Raw genomic sequence first — 19,990 nt, forward strand, 5'->3', positions numbered from 1 at the left:
CTCATTGGCATCAAGCTATGACTGCTGAACTTAATGCCCTAGCTAGTAATCATACATGAGATTTAGTTCCCCGTTCTTCTCATCGGACTCTTATTGGCTATAAATGAGTTTATAAAATCAAATACCACACTGATGGTACCGTTGAAAGATACAAAGCTCGTCTTATTGCCAAGGGCTTTACTCAACGAGAAGGCTTCGATTACTAAGAAGTTTTTTTACCCGTTGCCAAGCATGTCACTATGCAAGCCTTTCTCTTTGTTGCCTCTGGCTGAGACTGGCCACTACACCAAATGGATGTTCATAATGCTTTCTTCATGTGGATCTTCATGAGGAGATTTTTTTGGAATTTCTATCGAGTCTTCGCTGACAGGGGGAGAATATAGTTTTTCGTTTGTGAAAATCACTATATGGCTTAAAACAAGAATCTCAACAATGGAATGAGAAATTTATTGAGGCACTCACAAGCATAGGATTCAAACAATCTAAACACGATTATGCTCTTTTCTCTTGGTAGCAAGGTAATTCTTTCATCGCTCTCATAATCTATGGTGATGATATCCTTATCACAAAAAACAATGAGACGACCATTAAAGCACTGAAAGATCATCTGAACAAGCAATTTTGTATCAAAGATTTGGGAGAGCCAAAATAGTTTATGGGAATTAAAATTGTTAGATCTCCAGTTGGTATATCCCTCAATCAGCATAAATATGTCCTGAAACTCATATCAGATTCTGGATTATCAGCTTGTAAGCTGAATATTGTGCCTGTTGAACAAAATACTAAACTCACCACTCGAGAATATGACAATGGGATATCATCGTTAGAAGTTGATCCACCTATAAAAGATCCCTCACATTATCAAAGACTTGTAGGGCGATTCATCTACCTTACAATGATACGACTAGATATCAGCTATGCGGTTCACATCCTCAATCAAATCATGCATGCACCAAAACAATCCCATATGGATGCAGCAATGAAGGTTCTTAGATATTTGAAAGGATGTCCTGGCCTAGGACTTCTCTTACCCCGAGATGAAAACTTGAGTATTACTGCACGTTGTGACTCAGATTTGGCTACATGTCCAATGACAAGGAAATCCTTTACCGGTTTATGTGTTAAACTTGGAGGATCACTCATTTCATGGAAGACAAAGAAGCAGTCAACAACCTTACTTTCATCAGTAAAAGCTTAATACAGAGTCATGGCCAAGACCACGTGTGAGATTATCTGGATTCTTGGGCTTTTAAAGGATCTGAAAGTACAGGTAAAGAGGCATGTCACTCTATACTGTGACAACAAAGCTACAAATGACATCGCAACAAATCCAGTATTCCATGAAAGAACAAAGCATATAGAGATTGATTGTCATTTCATCAGAGAAAAAGTTCAAGGAGGTATGATCAAACCTATGCACATTCGAACCACGAAATAGCTAGCAAATATTTTTACAAAACCAATATGTAGCAGACAACATTCACATCTACTACAAAAAGCTTGGAGTTTACGACATATACAAACCACAAGCTTGAGGGGAAGCGTTGGAGTGAATCAAGGAATGATTGATATGTTGGAGTAAATCAAGGGTTGATTGATATCATGTTTAATATCAATATTCTATTACCTTTTCTTGTGTGATTATGACATTATGGAAAACATTGTATTTCCTTTTTATTCCTTTACACTTTAGTATAAATAGACAATGTATACTTGTACAAAACACACAATTAAATAGAAAACTATTCTTCTCCATTCTTTCTCTATGGCATACTCAGACAATCTCTGTTTAGTCTTCTCTGGCCTCTCTTGCCTTATTCTGATAGTTTCATGTATAATATATTAATTTTCAAGTATTAATTATAGTTTTTTCAAATTCATGTTAAAGTTTCAAGCATAGCAATATCAATTTCAAACATAACATCATTGGTGTCAAGTCCTTCAAATTTCAAGTTTTATATTATAAATTTCAATAGCATTGTTTTTCGTTCAAAGTATTTTTTTATAGGTTTCAAATCTATATTGAGGGCTTTTAACTGTAATGTTGTTAGTTTCAAATCCAACGTTCTAGGTACCAAGTCATTTTGGTTTCAATGTTAATAATTACAAGTTTTATATCATGATTTTCCAATTTTATTTATATGTTTCAATACCGAGTTAAATGTTCCAAATCTATTGTAATTGGTACCGAATCTTATTGGTTTCAAATATAATGTTATTTATTTCCTGTTTTACTTATCATATTTCAATTAAATTGTTTCAAGTTTCAAATATATTTTCTAAAAATATACATATTGTTGTAAAATATGTGGCTTTCAAACTATTTGTCACCTTGCTTATCAAATGGATACATAGCCCGTGCAAGTTCACACGACGACACATGACCCATGATCTGTCATTGGATAACTGCTGTTTATGGGAGGAAAGACTATAAATAGAGCTCATTTCCTTCATTTTAGGCAAAACTCAATTGAGAGAAGAGTTAATAATAACCTTTTTATTTCAACCCTCTTTGTTCTGCTCTTTGACTTTTCAGTCTCTCTTAGTTTATTTTATTGCAATTACACCATTAAAATTACAACACGTTATCAGCAGGAGGAGCTCAATAAGTGTAAAGGTTTTCTTCATTCATTTTATTATACATTATATAAAAAACTACCATTATGAGTGTGCTCTATGGTTGCCGTAAAATAAATATTCCATATTAGAAAAAACGGTCAGTTCCTAACAGTAATATATTTGCTATAATTGTTTCTTGAACTAACCAATTGACTTTATTTCTTTATACGTATTGATAATGTTGTTACATTTTGCTATTAATGACTTAATTGCATTACGCATTTATTTTTCTGAGTTGTATTATATTTTTTAAGACACCTAAAATTATGGCAACTTGAAGTTTTGTAAATAGAAATGATAAATGAACCCGGAGCTCCAAGAATCAGTCCCCATCATGAACTTAAAGTTTTGAATTAAAATTTTGATTTTAATATTACAATTTGAAGTTTCAAATGTCAGAACCTGAAGTCATGAGTTGTGATTTTGATATATGGATTCAAAACCTGAAGTTCTAAGATTTTGTTATCAAAACCTGAAGTTCTAACTATAATTATTACTTTCCTTTTATTACACAAAATTTATTGTTATTGTTGTCATTTTATTATTCTTTACTTTTTATGCAATTTATTGTTCCTTTACAATTATCGCATTTTATGTTTTATATTTTTATTGTTGTTTTGGGATGTCAGAATACATCCTATGACATTCATCTAGAAGATGCGCATTCAGGAAAGAAAATTACTTATCCTTGTAGGATGAAGTAAAATCCTAAGCTATGCAATATTCTAAGGAACTTGAAGTTCTAATATAATTCTTTTACTTTAATACCTGAAGCTTTAAAGCTTTTTATGAGATTATTAACAAATGATCTATTTATATGTTAAACTAACTTGTACACTAATTACATAACTGTTTTTGGAAATGTCGAATGGACCCTGGACACTATTCTCCACCTAGAATCTGTGACCTCGGTGAAGTGATTGAGGGAGGAAATACAGCGTCCATGCAGGACAAAGCGAAGGCTATTAGTTTCCTTCAACATCATATCCAAGAACGATTATGAGCTGAGTATGTGGATATAAAAGATCCACTTCAATTATGGATTAATTTGAAAGTGAGATTTGAATATAACAAATCGATAATACTCCCAATGGCTCAATATGACTGGACTCATTTGCGTCCACAGGATTATAAGTTTGTCAATGAGTATAATTCTACTTTGTTTAGATTTGTTTCTAAATTGAGATTGTGGAGAAATAATATCTGAAGAAAATATGTTAGAAAAAACATTATCCACTTTCCACCCTTGTAATATGCTCCTACAGTAGCAATGCTGAGAACGCGACTTTAAAAAGTATTCTTAATTGTTAGGGCCAAAAATCGTCTTGAGCTTGACGGGGCCCAATAACGAAATAAACATGTCACGGCCTAAGGCCTCAACCCAATCCCGATTGGGCCCACGCTTAAAATCACCTTGCGACCTACCCACTCTATGAGTTGGGCTATCCTATAAGTTAAGCTAAACTGGGTTTCAGCCCATTAGCCTGCAACAGAGTATAAATAGGAAATCAGAATCTCATTCTATTTCCTCTTCTACTAAGATTTCAAATCTCACTCAAACTATTAAACTTGATCTGATAAGGTCAAGAAATCATATCTCTTTCATGATAGGGATTATCTCCCAAAATATTGGAGACGGGAATAATTGAAATATGATAAATGAATCTTTTGAAGATGACGATTTTATAGAGGATTAAGACGTAGTTGGACTTTTTAGTAAATGGAAAAACAAGAAAGAAGATGTTGTTATCACCTTTTGTCCTTTTATCACATCACAGTGTGATTCACTCAGGAATAAAAAGATGCTTTTTGATCCTATAAGTTTCACTTTTTCACAATTCACCCCTTTAATGTTTGACATATATATATATATATATATATATATATAATGAGTATGCTATGGTTCACAACTTAATCTCACAACGTTTGATGTGATAATTTGTCATTGATTAGCTTGGATAAGTAAAACCCTTTTTACGAGCTGATCATTGGCAAACTTTCACATCGAAGGTTATGAGAGAACGATTGAAATTGGAAGTAACCTAATTACTACATATCAAGTCTATATATATTCACTATTAAAGAGGGGTGATATGATTTACATATTTTTAATTTTTATTTTTAAAAAAGCCTCCCATAAAAGGGTAATTTGATATTTTTTCTTTTAAAATAATATTCTCAAATTTTTATTTTTATTTTTTGATAAAGGGTTTTATTTATTTATTTATTATTTATAATTATTTTATTATTAATTTGATAAGAGTCAGGATAGAGTGAACCAATGGCAAGTTGATATATATATATATTTAATCTCTCAAATAATTTTTTTTTTTTTTTGATAAAAGGGTTTTTTTTATTTATTTTAATTATTTTAGTTAATAATTAGGTCTGAATGATAGTTTGTGGTAGCTTGTCTCTTTGTTGACTTGTAAACTCTATGAATCCCACATCAATATTTTGCTTTCACACTTGTTCATGATATACTTTTAATCTTTTCATTTTCTTAAAAAAAAAAAAAAAATTGTCGCCCACAATTAAACATTCACGTTTTATTAATCTCGTATTTATATTTATCCTAAAAATTATTCATATATTTATCTTGTTTTTTTTTTTTTTCTCTTGAAAGGTGACATTTGGGGTGGTGGTTTGTCCAACGTGTAAAATGGACCTAATGATTTTAACTTGGTTTGATTTGGACTATTGTTCTTGAATTGAGCCAATTTTGGATTTAATTGTGTAGAAATTTTGATTTGGTTTAGGGTTGACTTCCCATAGGAGACTTTTGTATAATTTAAATTTTATATTAAAAAACCTAATTTTATTTAGACATTTAGAAATATTTAAAATTTTAATGGAGTAATTTAGGATGGGGTTTATTAAGATACAAAAATACTAAGTTTATAACACATCTTACAACTCTAACGTGACAGTATAATTGACACTACAACGTCAACTGATGACTTTGACTAAGTATAAATGTCGTTTCTTAAAGACAACGTTCATTCATAAATAAAGGTTATTTAATTCATAAAGAACGGTTGTTTCTTCATAAAGAATAATTGTTTCTTCACGGGGAACAATAATTCCTTAAAAAGGAATTTAGGATGGGGTTTATTAAGATAACATAAATACTATGTTTATAACACAATCTCACAATTTTCTTTTATAACTTTATGTGGCAGTATAGTTGACACTATCACATCATTGACGACTTTGACTAGGCACGAATGATCGTTCCTTGGAGCACAAACATTCATTCATAAGGAATGTTGTTTTTATTCTAAAGAATAGTTGTTTCTTCATAAAGAATACTCATTCCTATAAAGGAACGGTTGTTCGTCCTTAAGAAACGACCGTTCTGTTGTTTAGTCAAAGTCATATATACATTGGATGTGGTGGGAGCTGATGTGATAGTTGCCAACTCGGGAGCCACGTTGGGGTTATAAGGAAGATTATGGACGTAGTATTACTCTTAAATAAACTATGGGGGCCAATAGTACATTATTTTTTTCGATAATAATTTTTGAGTTGCATTTTAATATTTTTATTATTGAAAATGTGTCTAACATACTATTTAAAAGCTGTTTTTTGATTAAAAATTATAAAAATAATTGTAATTGCTTTCTGATTTACATTTTTTAGATGTTTTCGAAAACAATACTACTTATTTTATAAGAATATTCATAATATCTTCTATATTCTTGTTTCTAAAAAAGAAAAGAGACGTATTTAAATTCTATATGGAATAGTTATGTGATTTTATAGTATAATGTCATTTTCTTAGTACTAATGATATGTTCCATTATTTAGAAAAATGTATATATGGAATATAATATTATTCAACAAATGTGGGAAATAATGATCATGAAAGTTTAGTTTGGGGGAAGAGAATTCATCAAAATGATTTTCTACCAACCAAACATGACTCTAAAAGTCTTTATATCTAATCTCTTTCTCTCCCCGCTTTGATTTGGATTCCATGGAAAGTTTTTTTATTGGAAGGAAGAAGGAAAGTCGATTCCACTAACTATCAATCTATTCATTTCCACATTGAAATCAAAACACTTCACCATTTACAATTATATATATATTTACCATTAGATAATATTAAGATATTGTTTTTAATTGATTTATTAAATTAATTGTTTCAAGAAATTAGCATTTTTTTTTTAATTTTTTGTAATAGTTTTGAAAAGGTTGGATGTACATGGTAAGTTCTTTTGATTAAATTTTTTCTTTTATTCAATTTCTAAAAAATATTTAAATATATTGTTTACAAGCTTTTAGTTTTATATATGTTGCATAATATAATCATAATGAAATAATCCCCCTAAGGTTTCCGAAATAACATAAATTCTTCTGCTATTATGAATTGTTGATGAGTCGTTACAAATTATATTGTTATAAGTTAGAAAATTACCGTTGCCCTTTTACCGTTTATTAAACATCTAAAACTTAATGGCAAAAAGATTTCTATTATTTTCGAAATCTCAGAAGGATTTTTTTATTATATAACAACTTGTGGAAATAAATATTATTAACTATAAACTATATGTTAGTGAGAAAGTACTATACTTTGCTAGCTTTGCTCCTTCAGTTGTGTGGAAGCTATTGATCAAATAAGCAGTTGCAGTACCACTTGGATATGTCAACTTAAAGTCTATGATCATTATCTGACCAAACATTCATCAAAGCAATCAAGAATTGACAAAACTATAGTCAAGATCAAGTTAGAAAATGTATTTATTCAATCGTCTTTCTGGTCTATTTCAAATTTATATGAAGAGTGTACCTTTCGGAGAGGCACCACAGAGAAAAGACCAAGAAAGCTGACAATGAAGAGAAAGCCAATAATCCATCCTAGCGAAGGGTTTTTGAAACCATGGTTGGAGTCTTCAGATTGCACAGCAATTCGCTCACTCAGTCCAAAGAGGTAACTACCAAAACCTCCTGTTTGTCCACAGATGAGAAAAATACAGAACTTTCAACACATGAATATGATATCATTTAAACTTGCAGCTCACTTACATTCCATTTTAGATTTTCATGAATAAGCACATAATCAAGTAGCAATGCCATAAAAAAATTTCAGGCTTTGAACTATATTTTTATACAATAACCAATACAGAAGTTTACATAGGGACAATTTTGGTGGAGTTACATCCAAAAATCAAATAAGAAACTAAATTGTTTCTAGTTCTCTTTGGACTGAGAACAAGTGTGGCCACAAGAAAATATTTGTGTTCGCATTAATCTCAGTTCACTTTCAGTATGTTCTATAAACCTTTCTGCATATTTTTCAAAGCATCAACCTCAGTCCAAACTCAATAATTTGTAAATGCATTGCTATCTGATTGCTTGTTCACAAGCTTTCTTTTTCTCAAACTTTCAAGAACTTGTTTGTCACAAGACAACTATAAAACTAGTGCACATAAGACATGACATTAATTTGGGTAAAAAGAAAAGAAGATTGATCCTAAAAAATCTCCATTGATTTACATATTTTATTGTTCATTTGAGAGTGAAATGGAGCTGAAGAAAAGGTAGTCATATCATAGGACCATGTGCTCTGCTCCTCACATGCCAGCACACATAATGACAATATTCCAATGCCATGCCAGCCCAGGATCTAAATTTATTGTTTTTATCTTCTGTTTTGGTTTTTTATATACATTTTCTTACTGCAAAGAGATGATTCCATTAAAGAATATACAAAAGAGAAATGGAGAGAACACAAAAAACAAAAAATTCCCTTCTTCGACATTTACATTAATCCTAATTTGTCAATTATCACTTGTCAATCAATAAGGCTGAGACGGGTGTATCACACGCACATCTACTTTAAAAATCGTAAATTATAATAGTAATAACATAAAAAAAAAATATAAGATTTTATTAGATAAACATATGAATATCGTGTGTAACTTAGGGACTTCGCTTTTCTTTTATAAGTTCATGCTTTTAACCTGGACCTTCATTCATTCTTGGGACCATTATCATCCCCACACTATTGCTAGTGGAGCCTAACAAAGACAAAAGCAACAAGAGGAAGAACTTTTGATTACAAAAGTATGATATATGAAAGTTATCTACAAAGTGTTCACACACAATTAAAGAACCCAAAATAGAAAATTCTGTGATGCTGATGTACTCAAAGTGACTTGATGACTATAAAATTAGGTGGAGTGGCTCCAATACTAGCCGTCTTAGACTATTTTAAGTTCCCATTCAAACTGGTAGTCCAGCTAATTTACACGCTTTGAAACTCAGAAATTGACTTTGAAAAACCGGCATAAAAACCCCACCTTCTGGAGATTTTGGTAAAAAGCTAAAAAAAATGACTTTTAGGCTTCAAAACCCCGTTTTCTCCATCAAAGTTTGGAATTAATTTATAGTCAAATCTTCTACTGACAAGTAACATCAAACTAGCCTTAAATCATTTAAACAAACATGTAAAAGTTGAAACTTTTCACACAAATTATGACAAGTTTTCCACAGAAAATTTACTGTTCAAACGAGATTCAAACATGAGACTAGATTAGATCATTAAGTAAAGGAGAAAGAAAGAGGCCGCAAATTAACATTACCACTGAAGGCTATGCCGGAAGAGGCCACAACACAGGTTTGAATGACTGTATTCTCCTGCCTGGTAAAGGGTTGCCTTAAAAGACTAGATTTTTCAAGAAATTTAGTCCAAGTCTTGACAAAGAAGAACCCCAGAAGGCCGGCAGAGACATTGAGAGAAGGAATAATACCAGTAGTGAGATTCAACTTCATGACTATGAAGCTGAAAAGTATACTCAACACAAAGCTCACCACAAAGGCTCTCATTGTTAACTGTCCCCTCCATGAAGGAACCGGCCTGTTCTCAAAAGCTTTCTCCACTGAAAACTCCTCTTCTTCTTCTCTTTCTTGCTGCTTCTTCCCCTTCTTATCTTCTGAGTTGAAACCATTCTCAACTTCTTCTTGCTCATCTCTCCTCCTGAGTTGATTATCCATTTTTGTTTTGGTTGTCTAGATGAGAAAAGAGAGAAAGTATATAAATATTGGAGACGGGAATAATTGAAGATATGATAAAATGAATCTTTTGAAGATGACGATTTTATAGAGGAATTAAGACGGTAGTTGGACTTTTTAGTAAATGGAAAAACAAGAAAGAAGATGTTGTTATCACCTTTTGTCCTTTTATCACATCAACAGTGTGAAGTTCACTCAGGAAATAAAAGATGCTTTTTGAGTCCTATAAGTTTCACTTTTTCACAAATTCACCCCTTTAATGATTTGACATATATATATATATATATATATATATATATATGAGTAATGCTAGATGGTTCACAACTTAATCTCACAACGTTTGATGTGATAATTTGTCATTGATTAGCTTGGATAAGTAAAACCCATTTTACGAGCTGATCATTGGCAAACTGTCACATCGAAGGTTATGAGAGAACGATGTGAAATTGGATAGTAGACCTAACATTATTCATATAAGTCTATATATATTCACTATTAAAGAGGGGTGATATGATTTACATATTTTTAATTTTTAATTTTTAAAAAAGCCTCCCATAAAAGGGGTAATTTGATATTTTTTCTTTTAAAAATAATATTCTCAAATTTTTATTTTTATTTTTGATAAAAGGGTTTTATTTATTTATTTATTTATTTATAATTATTTTAATTATTAATTTGATAAGAGTCAAGAGATAGAGTGAACCAAATGGCAAGTTGATATATATATATATATTAATCTTCTCAAATAATTTTTTTTTTTTTTTTGATAAAAGGGTTTTATTTATTTATTTATAATTATTTTAGTTAATTAATTAGGTCTGAATTGATAGTTGTGGTAGCTTGTCTCTTTAGTTGACTTGTAAACTCTATGAATTTCCACAATCAATATTTTGCTTTCACACTTGTTCATGGATATACTTTTAATCTTTTCATTTTCTTAAAAAAAAAAAAAAAAATTGTCGCCCACAAATTAAACTATTCACTATCTTATTAATCTCGTATTTTATATTTATCCTAAAAAATTATTCATCTATTCTTAATATGGTAAATACAAAATATCTATATTTATCTTGTATTTTTTATTTCTCTTGAAAAGGTGACATTTGGGGTGGTGGTTTGTCCAACGTGTAAAATGGACCTAATGATTTTAACTTGGTTTGATTTGTACTATTGTTCTTGAATTGAGCCACAAATTTTGGATTTAATTGTGTAGAAAATTGATTTGGTTTAGGGTTGACTTCCGATAGGAGACTTTTGATATGAATTTAAATTTTATATTAAAAAACCTAATTTTATTTAGACATTTAGAAATATTTAAAAAATTTAATGGAGTAAATTTAGGAGTGGGGTTTATTAAGATAACATAAATACTATGTTTATAACACAATCTCACAATTTTCTTTTATAACTTTAATGTGGCAGTATAGTTGACACTATCACATCAATTGACGACTTTGACTAGGCACGAATGATCGTTCCTTGGAGACAAACATTCATTCATAAGGAAATGTTGTTTTATTCATAAAGAATAGTTGTTTCTTCATAAAGAATAATCATTCCTTATAAAGGAACGGTTGTTCGTCCTTAAGAAACGACCGTTCGTGTTTAGTCAAAGTCATATAGTACATTGGATGTGGTGGGAGCTGATGTGATAGTTGCCAACTCGGGAGCCACGTTGGGGTTATAAGAGAAGATTATGGACGTAGTATTACTCTTAAAATAAACTATGGGGGCCAATAGTATCATTATTTTTTTCGATAATAATTTTTGAGTTGCATTTTAATATTTTTATTATTTGAAAATGTGTCTAACATACTATTTAAAAGCTGTTTTTTGATTAAAAAATTATAAAAATAATTGTAAAATTGCTTTCTGATTTTACATTAGTTTTTAGGATTGTTTTCGAAAACAATACTACTTATTTTATAAAAGAATATTCATAATATCTTCTATATTCTTGTTTCTAAAAAAGAAAAGAGACGTATTTAAATTCTATATGGAATAGGTATATGTGATTTATAGTATAATGTCATTTTCTTAGTACTAATGAATATGTTTCCATTATTTAGAAAAATGTATATATGGAATTATAATAATTATTCAAACAAATGTGGGAAATAATGATCATGAAAGTTTAGTTAGTGGGGGAAGAGAATATCATCAAAATGATTTTCTTACCAACCAAACATGACTCTAGAAAGTCTTTATATCTAATCTTCTTTCTCTCCCGCTTTGATTTGGATTCCATGGAAAGTTTTTTTATTGGAAGGAAGAAGGAAAGTCGATTCCACTAACTATCAATCTATTCATTTCCACATTGAAATCAAAACACTTCACCATTTACAATATATATATATATTAAATCATTAGATAATATTAAGATATTGTTTTTAATTGATTTATTAAATTAATTGTTTCAAGAATATTAGCATTTTTTTTTTAATTTTTATGTAATAGTTTTGAAAAGGTTGGATGTACATGGTAAGTTCTTTTGATTAAATTTCTTTCTTTTATTCAATTTTCTAAAAAATATTTAAATATATTGTTTACAAGCTTTTAGTTTTAAATATGTTGCATAATATAATCATAATGACAATAATCCCCCTAAGGTTTCAGAAATAACATAAATTCTTCTGCTATTAATGAATTGTTGATGAGTCGTTACAAATTATATTGTTATAAGTTAGTAAAATTACCAGATTGCCCTTTTACCGTTTATTTAAACATCTAAAACTTAATGGCAAAAAGATTTCTATTATTTTCGAAATCTCAGAAGGATTTTTGTTATTATATAACAACTTGTGGAAATAAATATTATTAACTATAAACTATATGATTGTTAGGGCCAAAAATCGTCTTGGGCTTGACGGGGCCCACTAACGAAATAAACATGTCACGGCCCAAGGCCTCAACCCAATCCCGATTGGGTCCACGCTTAAAATCACCTTGCGACCTACCCACTCTATGCGTTGGGCTATCCTATAAGTTAAGCTAAACTGGGTTTCAGCCCATTAGCCTGCAACAGAGTATAAATAGGAAATCAGAATCTCATTCTATTTCCTCTTCTACTAAGATTTCAAATCTCACTCAAACTATTAAACTTGATCTGATAAGGTCAAGAAATCATATCTCTTTCATGATAGGGATTATCTCCCAAAATAGGACTTAGTGTCCTACTAAGATTCCAACTCTTATTTAAACTATTAAACTTAATCTGATAAGGTTAAGAAATCATATCTCTTTTATGATAGGGATTATCTCCCAAAAGAGGACTCAATGTCCTACTAGGATTCCAACCCCTTAGGTTCACTATAAAAACAGAGGCTTGCCCTCTCATTAAGCATGCAATCTCTCACAGTCAATCTACACCACTCAAAACCATCTATTTGCTCCTAAGTTCTTGCTCCCAAGAACCCGACGCCTCCGCCGTAGTCCTAGCCTCCGACAAGACTCCTGGTAATTCTTCTTCTCCTTAATTCTTATTAAATCTCTTTCAGCCTTGCTGACTTGAGCGTCGGAGTGCCTACGGCAAACACCACCTCGGTGTTTTCCGGAAGCTTCACGCTTGCCCTTTCATGTGTGCAGGTCTAACGGATTGTCAGTGACCTCAACCTCACGGGATCACACCCTATTTTCATGACGGTAGATTTTTTGCATCTACAATGATATGGTGACCTAACAAGCTTTAATATACTATTGTTTATTGAGTAATGCTACAGTTATCGAAGGGTGTGCATCGAATTTGTGCACCGAATGACGTGACGAAATCCTGACCATTGATTCATTATAAGTTAATATTAATCAACGGTCAGGATTTGTTACGTCATTCGGTGCACAAATTCGGTGTGTAATTTTCGGTAACTTTATCATTTTCCTTATTTATTTACTTTTCTATTAATAGATTCTACATATATATCGTATTAAAAATAACTTTTTTTATTAATATTAAAAAATATCGTATTAAAAAATTTATGCTAAAAACACATTAATTTTTTAAATATATATTTTTTTGGTTAAAGAAATTTGAAAAATCAATAATTATTTAAAAGTGCCTAAGTAAGAAAAATAATAAAGGAAGGAAAGCGAAAACTAAATTATAAATACGGATGAATCGTTAAAGCTTTTTTTACAAGATTTTATGGGAATTATGATAGTAATTTAGCAAAACAAAATAAAAAATAAAGATAAATTAGTGTATGGTAAAAAAATAAAGTTTGAAAATTTAAGATTATATAATATTTTCGAAAGTGAAATAAAGAAAAACATTAAGGGGATTAATTATTTTAAAGGGGGCACAATGTAATTAATTAAGAATATCAACGTGCTTTCCCATGTGCGTAGGTCCGCTCCTGCCGGTCATAATCATTTCCTTCACGTGATCACATAACTGGTGACATTATATAATTATATCGTAGTCGGTAGTTCTATCTCATATTAAAATGGTTATTTAATAAAGGACTTTACCGAGATATTTTTCCCACCCAAGATTTCAAAACCCTACACCCGCTACCTTTTCTTACAAACTTTCTCTTACAATCTCAACGTGATAATTTATAATTGATCAGTTAGTAATAGATCCCACCTAATAAATTGTAATTGATCAATTATGAGTTGTCATGTAAGAATTATGAGAGAAAGTTTGTGAGAAGAGGTTATGGGTATAACATCATTCGGTTTCAAAAACTATCAACTTTCCATCCAACGTTAGTATCCGCTAGTGAAATCTTACCCTAACACAACTACATTGGAGAAAATGACAAAAATGCCCCTAAGACATTGGCATTTTTTTAGATTAAATATTATGAGGACAAATAATTACCAATTTGACCATAATCAGAAATTCTCGTGTCCTCATAATATTTAATCTAAAAAAAAAATTATCAATGTTTTAGGGGTATTTTTGTCATTTCCTCCATTGTAGTTGTGTCAAGGCAAGATTTCACTAGCGGACACTAACGTTGGGTGCGAAGTTGATAGTTTATGGAACCTGGGATGGGACAATGCAGTTTTGCGATACTTGGGGCGAGAAAATGTAATTCAGCTACAATGTTAGACTTTAATAATTGAAATCAAATGATTAGATAACTTTAGTTGGACTTTGAAGTCTAACTCGTATAATTAAGAGAATCCAATCTTATAATTACTTTATAATATAATGTTGCACGATGACCAAATCTTAATACTTTAACATATTATTTAATAGTTCATAATTTTGTAACACAAAATATAATAAATAATAATAAGTGACCACTACTCCTGTTTTAATTTACTAATAATATTATATTTTATTATAATATTATTAGAGTATCTCTAAATGATTCTTTATATGACACAAACTCTTTATTATAAAGAGTTTATCCATAGAAACAAAAGTCCAACAGTAAAAGTCCAACAGATTCTTTATTCTTTAAATATAAATTAAAGAGTGAGTTTGACTAGGGAGTCAAATTTCACTTTCTATCTTAATTTTAAATAATAAATTGTAAGTTTCTATGTATTTTATTTATGATTTACCTCTTCTATTATGCTTCTTTCTTAAAAAAAATACTCTCTCCCACAAAATTTAAAGAGTTTATTGGATTCAAATAAAAATTTTATTTTTTATATTTAAAAATCAATAAAGATGTTTTTTATTTATATAAAAGATGCTTTTTAAAATAAAGAGTATCATTGAAGTTGCTCTTAGAATCCTACTACTTAAATATTTATGATGTTTTTAATAAAGGTTTAAGGTTGATTACAAAGTTGATTATAGAATGTAACTTCGTTGACTACTTAATAGGGCCAGATCTACGCTCAAGATTTTTATTTTTTATTTATTTATACAGAAAATTACCGATCTAAGTCTCTATAGACTTATTCAATGTAGACCCCTTAGTTTTTGAAATTAATTTTGGCCCCCATAAATGTAACTTCTTGATTCTTACTCCGTCCCTTCATTCATTAATAAATATCCCTCCATTTCATATTAAGTGACGTTTTAAGGCCTTGCACAATTTTTAAGTTTGCACAATTTTTAGAGGGTGGGCCTCACATTTAAAAAAAAAAAAAAATTTGTTTATATAGGCAGCATCAACGAATTCTATTAATATATAGACATATATTCTAACCTATTTTCAGATTTAAAAAAAATGAGAAATATTATACATATATCTAGATTCATAAAAAAAACTTACTATTAATATATATATTGCACCCCTATATTATATTAAAAGTTTAAAATTCTCTTTACTTTTTTCTATGTTCATCTATTTTTATGATTTTATCCCTTAAATTCTTTATTCTGTCATTCTCTCATTCACTTTCTCTATGTTATTCGATCTTAAAACTTTTAAAGACTGAAATTATTGAAGTTTTCACTCATCAAGGTGCCACAATTAGTTTCGCTTTCTATTTTCTCAATTTTGGGTATGCGTATTGCTTGTTTCATTTTAGTTTATTTTATGGTTGAATCATGTTTATTTTTTAGAGGTTTTTTATTCTAATTTGATGGAAAATGGCATTGATCTTGTGAGTTTGTTTTGTGTTTAAGAATGTTTCTGCTTTTCCAAATTAAACCTTAATTATATTTTACTGAAAGTTATTCTTCACCCTTCACCCTTCACCTACCACTTTCCTACATTTCAAACGTTACTGTTTAGCTGCTCAAAATTATTAAAGAAATTTGAGTCATTATCTATGTTTATACTAAGATTTTTTTTTTTTTTATTAATTCATATTAGAAGTCAAGACAACGTTGACTTAATTTAAGTTTTAGTTGACTTTAGCTTAAACTAGGCTTGATTAAAGTTATGAAAATTTATATTATAATATTTGAAAGCAAAAGCAAAAGAAAAAAAAAATTAGAAATAAGAAATTTGTGTAGAACATTTTTGGTGGATTGTGATTGTTGTAAACTCTTTTAATTATATTAGATTTAAGTGGATCATTAGATTCCTATGGTCTTTTGCTCTCTTTAATTGAAGAGGGTTTTCAACGTAAAAATTTTCTTGTGTTTCCTCGTGAATTGAATGTTATTTTCAACATAATTTGCTAAATGTTTTGCTTCTCATAAATTTATTCAAGTAGTGAATGATTGTGTATTTGCATTATTTTCTTTCAGATTATTGATATTATATTATTGTAATACCCAAAATGTCAAATGTATGTTTCTAACTTAAAATAGTCATTTAGATGTTAATTTTATGTTAAAAAGCATAAAATCTAACTAAGGGCAAAATAATCAATTCATTTGGAATGGTATGAATCAATTATTCATATAAAGGTATTAAGGGCAAAATAGTCATTTTGCCTATGGATAAGCATTGAAAAAGTCAAGGATAAATAGACTCAATTGCATTTAATGACATTAATTAAGTAATAATTATGTCTAGTGTGAAATGACCAAAATGCCCTTATATGAAGAATTAAAGACTTATGAGTTATACAACTAAAATAATCGGGCCAATAGCATAATTTTGGAAAATAAACGAAATATTTTCCTATAAATGAGATGAAATTCGTTCAAGCCAAGGGAGAGAGCATTTCTTCAACATTTCTTCCATGTTCTCTCAAATCTTCCATGAAACAAGCTTTCTTTCTCTAAGTTTTAAAGGAGTTTTGCATAATTTTTTAAGGAGAACAAGATAGGAGCCTTGGATCTTCAATTTGAAGGGTTTAAATTAAGGATTAAAAACTTTAGTTTTGATGTGATTTGAAGATTTGAAGTAGATGTTGAGGTATAATGTTATATATGTAGAATTAAGGTGTAAAAGAAGGCAAAGGCAAAGGATTTATTGGAGGAAGTCTTTAAAATGTAAGGAAGAACCTCCCATGACTTTAGGGTTTATGCTAGGGTTTATAGATTTTTATGAAGCCTTAAATTAAGGCTTTAAGGCATAGAATTAGTTGATGACAAGTGTAGTTAAACTCATTTATTCTCCTTATTGCCTTGAATTCATTATACATGAAGTTATTGCTATTTATGTTTTATGAGTTGTGTTGTTTGATTGAAGAAAATGAAGTGTGGATGCCGATTGTGGCAAAACTTGTAGTATTGAAGGCTACATGGTGTTGAATGGTTACTATTATGAGTGTTGAGGTGTTGTTTGCATTAGCTTACAATGTTATAGCAATAATGGATGATTATGAGAATGAGATTTTACACTTCCTTTAAGATGTTAAAGACTATTTAGGGGAGGTTTATTTGATCCATAAGTTGACCTATTGGTTAATGTCAATAGGAATTGATGTGGCATAGTTAATATGAAAATTCGGATTTAGTAAGCTTAGGGGTTTTGTTAACCCTACTTCAATATTTCAACCATAACTTTAGTTATAAAAATCAAAATGAGATAATTCTTGAAGCATTAGAAAGCTAAGACAAAAACCTATAACTTTTATGTATATGCAAAGAGCAAATTCGTTTTAGAAATGGATGGAAAATGGCCTGAAATATAAACTGGTTATTAAAGTTTAAGATTTAACATGTTCAATTCTTATGATTATGAATTGATTATTAATGTATTATTGTAATTATGCCATGTACTAATGTTTATCCATTAGTTAGATGATCTTTGAAAGATATACATGGTCATGATGTCAATGCATGATTAATGTTATGAAATGGCATGAAGATGCAATGTAATACATGTTTTAAGATGATGTATGTGAGCAAGAGGTAATGTAAATAGATTGATAATCCATAAATGAATTAAAAGTATTAAGCCACCAAAATATGTATTTACATGCAATAAGATGTTCGAGGTGCATATAGACATGATGGGAAACACGTAAGCATATCCTTGTATACCGGTTGAGGAAAGATGAATATATGCTCTAGATGCTAAATAACGCTTAAACACGCCTCCCGATGATATGAGTTCTAGATGAATTTGAGACTAGATGATATGAAGTGCTTAAGATGCTAAGAAAAGTCCGATCGGCTAGACAATAATGGTTCATATGCGTTTAGTAGCATTACATGAGTTATGATGTTATTTACATTATGCGATGATTTATGCTCATGTTAGATGATTTTAGATGTTATATCATGACATGTGATGTGCGTGTACTATGTTTACATACTTATTTGTATATGTACACATTGATGTTATATAGCCTTAGGATAAAATGATGAAAGACATATGAAATAGAAAGGAAAAAAGGGGGGGGGGGTGTGAGTGGGGAGGGGGAGAGAGGGTTTGGGAAAGAAAGGGAAGTATCCTTAGATGTAAAAGATAAGTGGTGTGTTAACAAATATGTTTAAATAAGGGTCAAATAGCACAATTAGAATACAACTGATCATTCCTTACTGAGCGATTAGTACTCACCCTTTCATTGTTGATTGCTTTGCAAGTAGACCAGAAGCGAAGGATGCTAGAGACAGCGGGACTACACGTGAGGGGAGATGATTTATTGTCATCTTCATGTTTTTGTCTTGGTGTAAATAATGTAAATGATAAATGTTTATGAAACACCTTTGGAAGCTTCCACCTTGTAAATATGTTTTGATTATGTAATTTCCGGATAAATTCTTAAAGTTTCTAAATTATAAGTTTGGATCCTGCGTGACATTTTATATGCATATTTTGGATATTACTATTATTATCCTTACATAGATATTTTTTTTAAATACAACTCGTTCTTCAGACATGTATAATCGGGATTCTCATTGAGGAATATTCAGAGGATACCTGACTGGATGGGGGTTTTACAATTATTTCCTTTGCTTAAGGTTTGATGATTTTTTTAAAATTTTCACTAGTTGTTTGACAAACAATGGCGGAGCCATGAAGGCCCCCCGTGGGCAAAAATATAGAGTCTGCCAGTGAATAGAGGGGATAAGGGAATTCATCGAAAAAGAGAGAGGGTTGAGTAGTCAAACGACTTTTATTTTGGCAAAAAGACACTCTCATAAAGCGTAAATTAATATGAAACGGAGGGAGTATTATATCAATGTTGGTGATTGGAGATAACTCTCTTCAGTTATTCTTGGGATGGGAAGGCCAATCGATAAGAATGCTTTTGTCGGTGGCCGTTTGAGTTGGCGGTGCTCGGACCTCTAATGAGCCATGCTCGTGCCGTCTTCTGCATTTCTAGCAAGCGTTGTGATTGTGAGATTGAGTGTCTGAGATGGACCTGATTGCTCTTTGTCATCGTCATATTCGTCGGAGATATGAGCAGCTTTCTTCTTTTTTTCTATTTTGTTCAGTCTCTCTCTCATTTAGTTAAGATGTGGAGAAGCGAAGGTCCAAAAAACGATTTATGTGAATGGGACTGTGAATGGTTTGTCTTTATGGAAATTAATGAAGTTTTAATCGGAGTTTTGGATGTCCAATATGTGCTATTAATACAATGTAACAAAATAAAACTT

At 30.3% G+C, this 19,990-nt stretch overlaps 2 protein-coding genes across 2 annotated transcripts; both read left to right on the forward strand.

Moving 5' to 3' along the window:
- Positions 1-655: 655 nt before the first annotated feature.
- LOC116132880 (uncharacterized mitochondrial protein AtMg00810-like) lies at positions 656-1,198 on the forward strand. The gene has a single exon (XM_031418559.1). The coding sequence runs from the start codon at positions 656-658 to the stop codon at positions 1,196-1,198; it is 543 nt and encodes a 180-aa protein (XP_031274419.1).
- A 9-nt stretch (positions 1,199-1,207) lies between these two features.
- Positions 1,208-9,458, forward strand: LOC116132884. The gene is given in 3 exon segments (XM_031418563.1): positions 1,208-1,400; positions 7,405-7,552; positions 9,162-9,458. Coding segments are annotated over 3 exon segments (636 nt in total). The 3' UTR covers positions 9,457-9,458.
- The last annotated feature ends 10,532 nt before the right edge of the window (positions 9,459-19,990 follow it).

Source organism: Pistacia vera, unplaced genomic scaffold (assembly GCF_008641045.1).
Source record: "Pistacia vera cultivar Batoury unplaced genomic scaffold, PisVer_v2 Contig261, whole genome shotgun sequence".
NCBI lineage: Eukaryota > Viridiplantae > Streptophyta > Magnoliopsida > Sapindales > Anacardiaceae > Pistacia > Pistacia vera.

Coding starts and splice junctions, on each gene's coding strand:
- LOC116132880 (XM_031418559.1), top strand. CDS start 656: ATGGGAATTAAAATTGTTAGATCTCCAGTTGGTATATCCCTCAATCAG.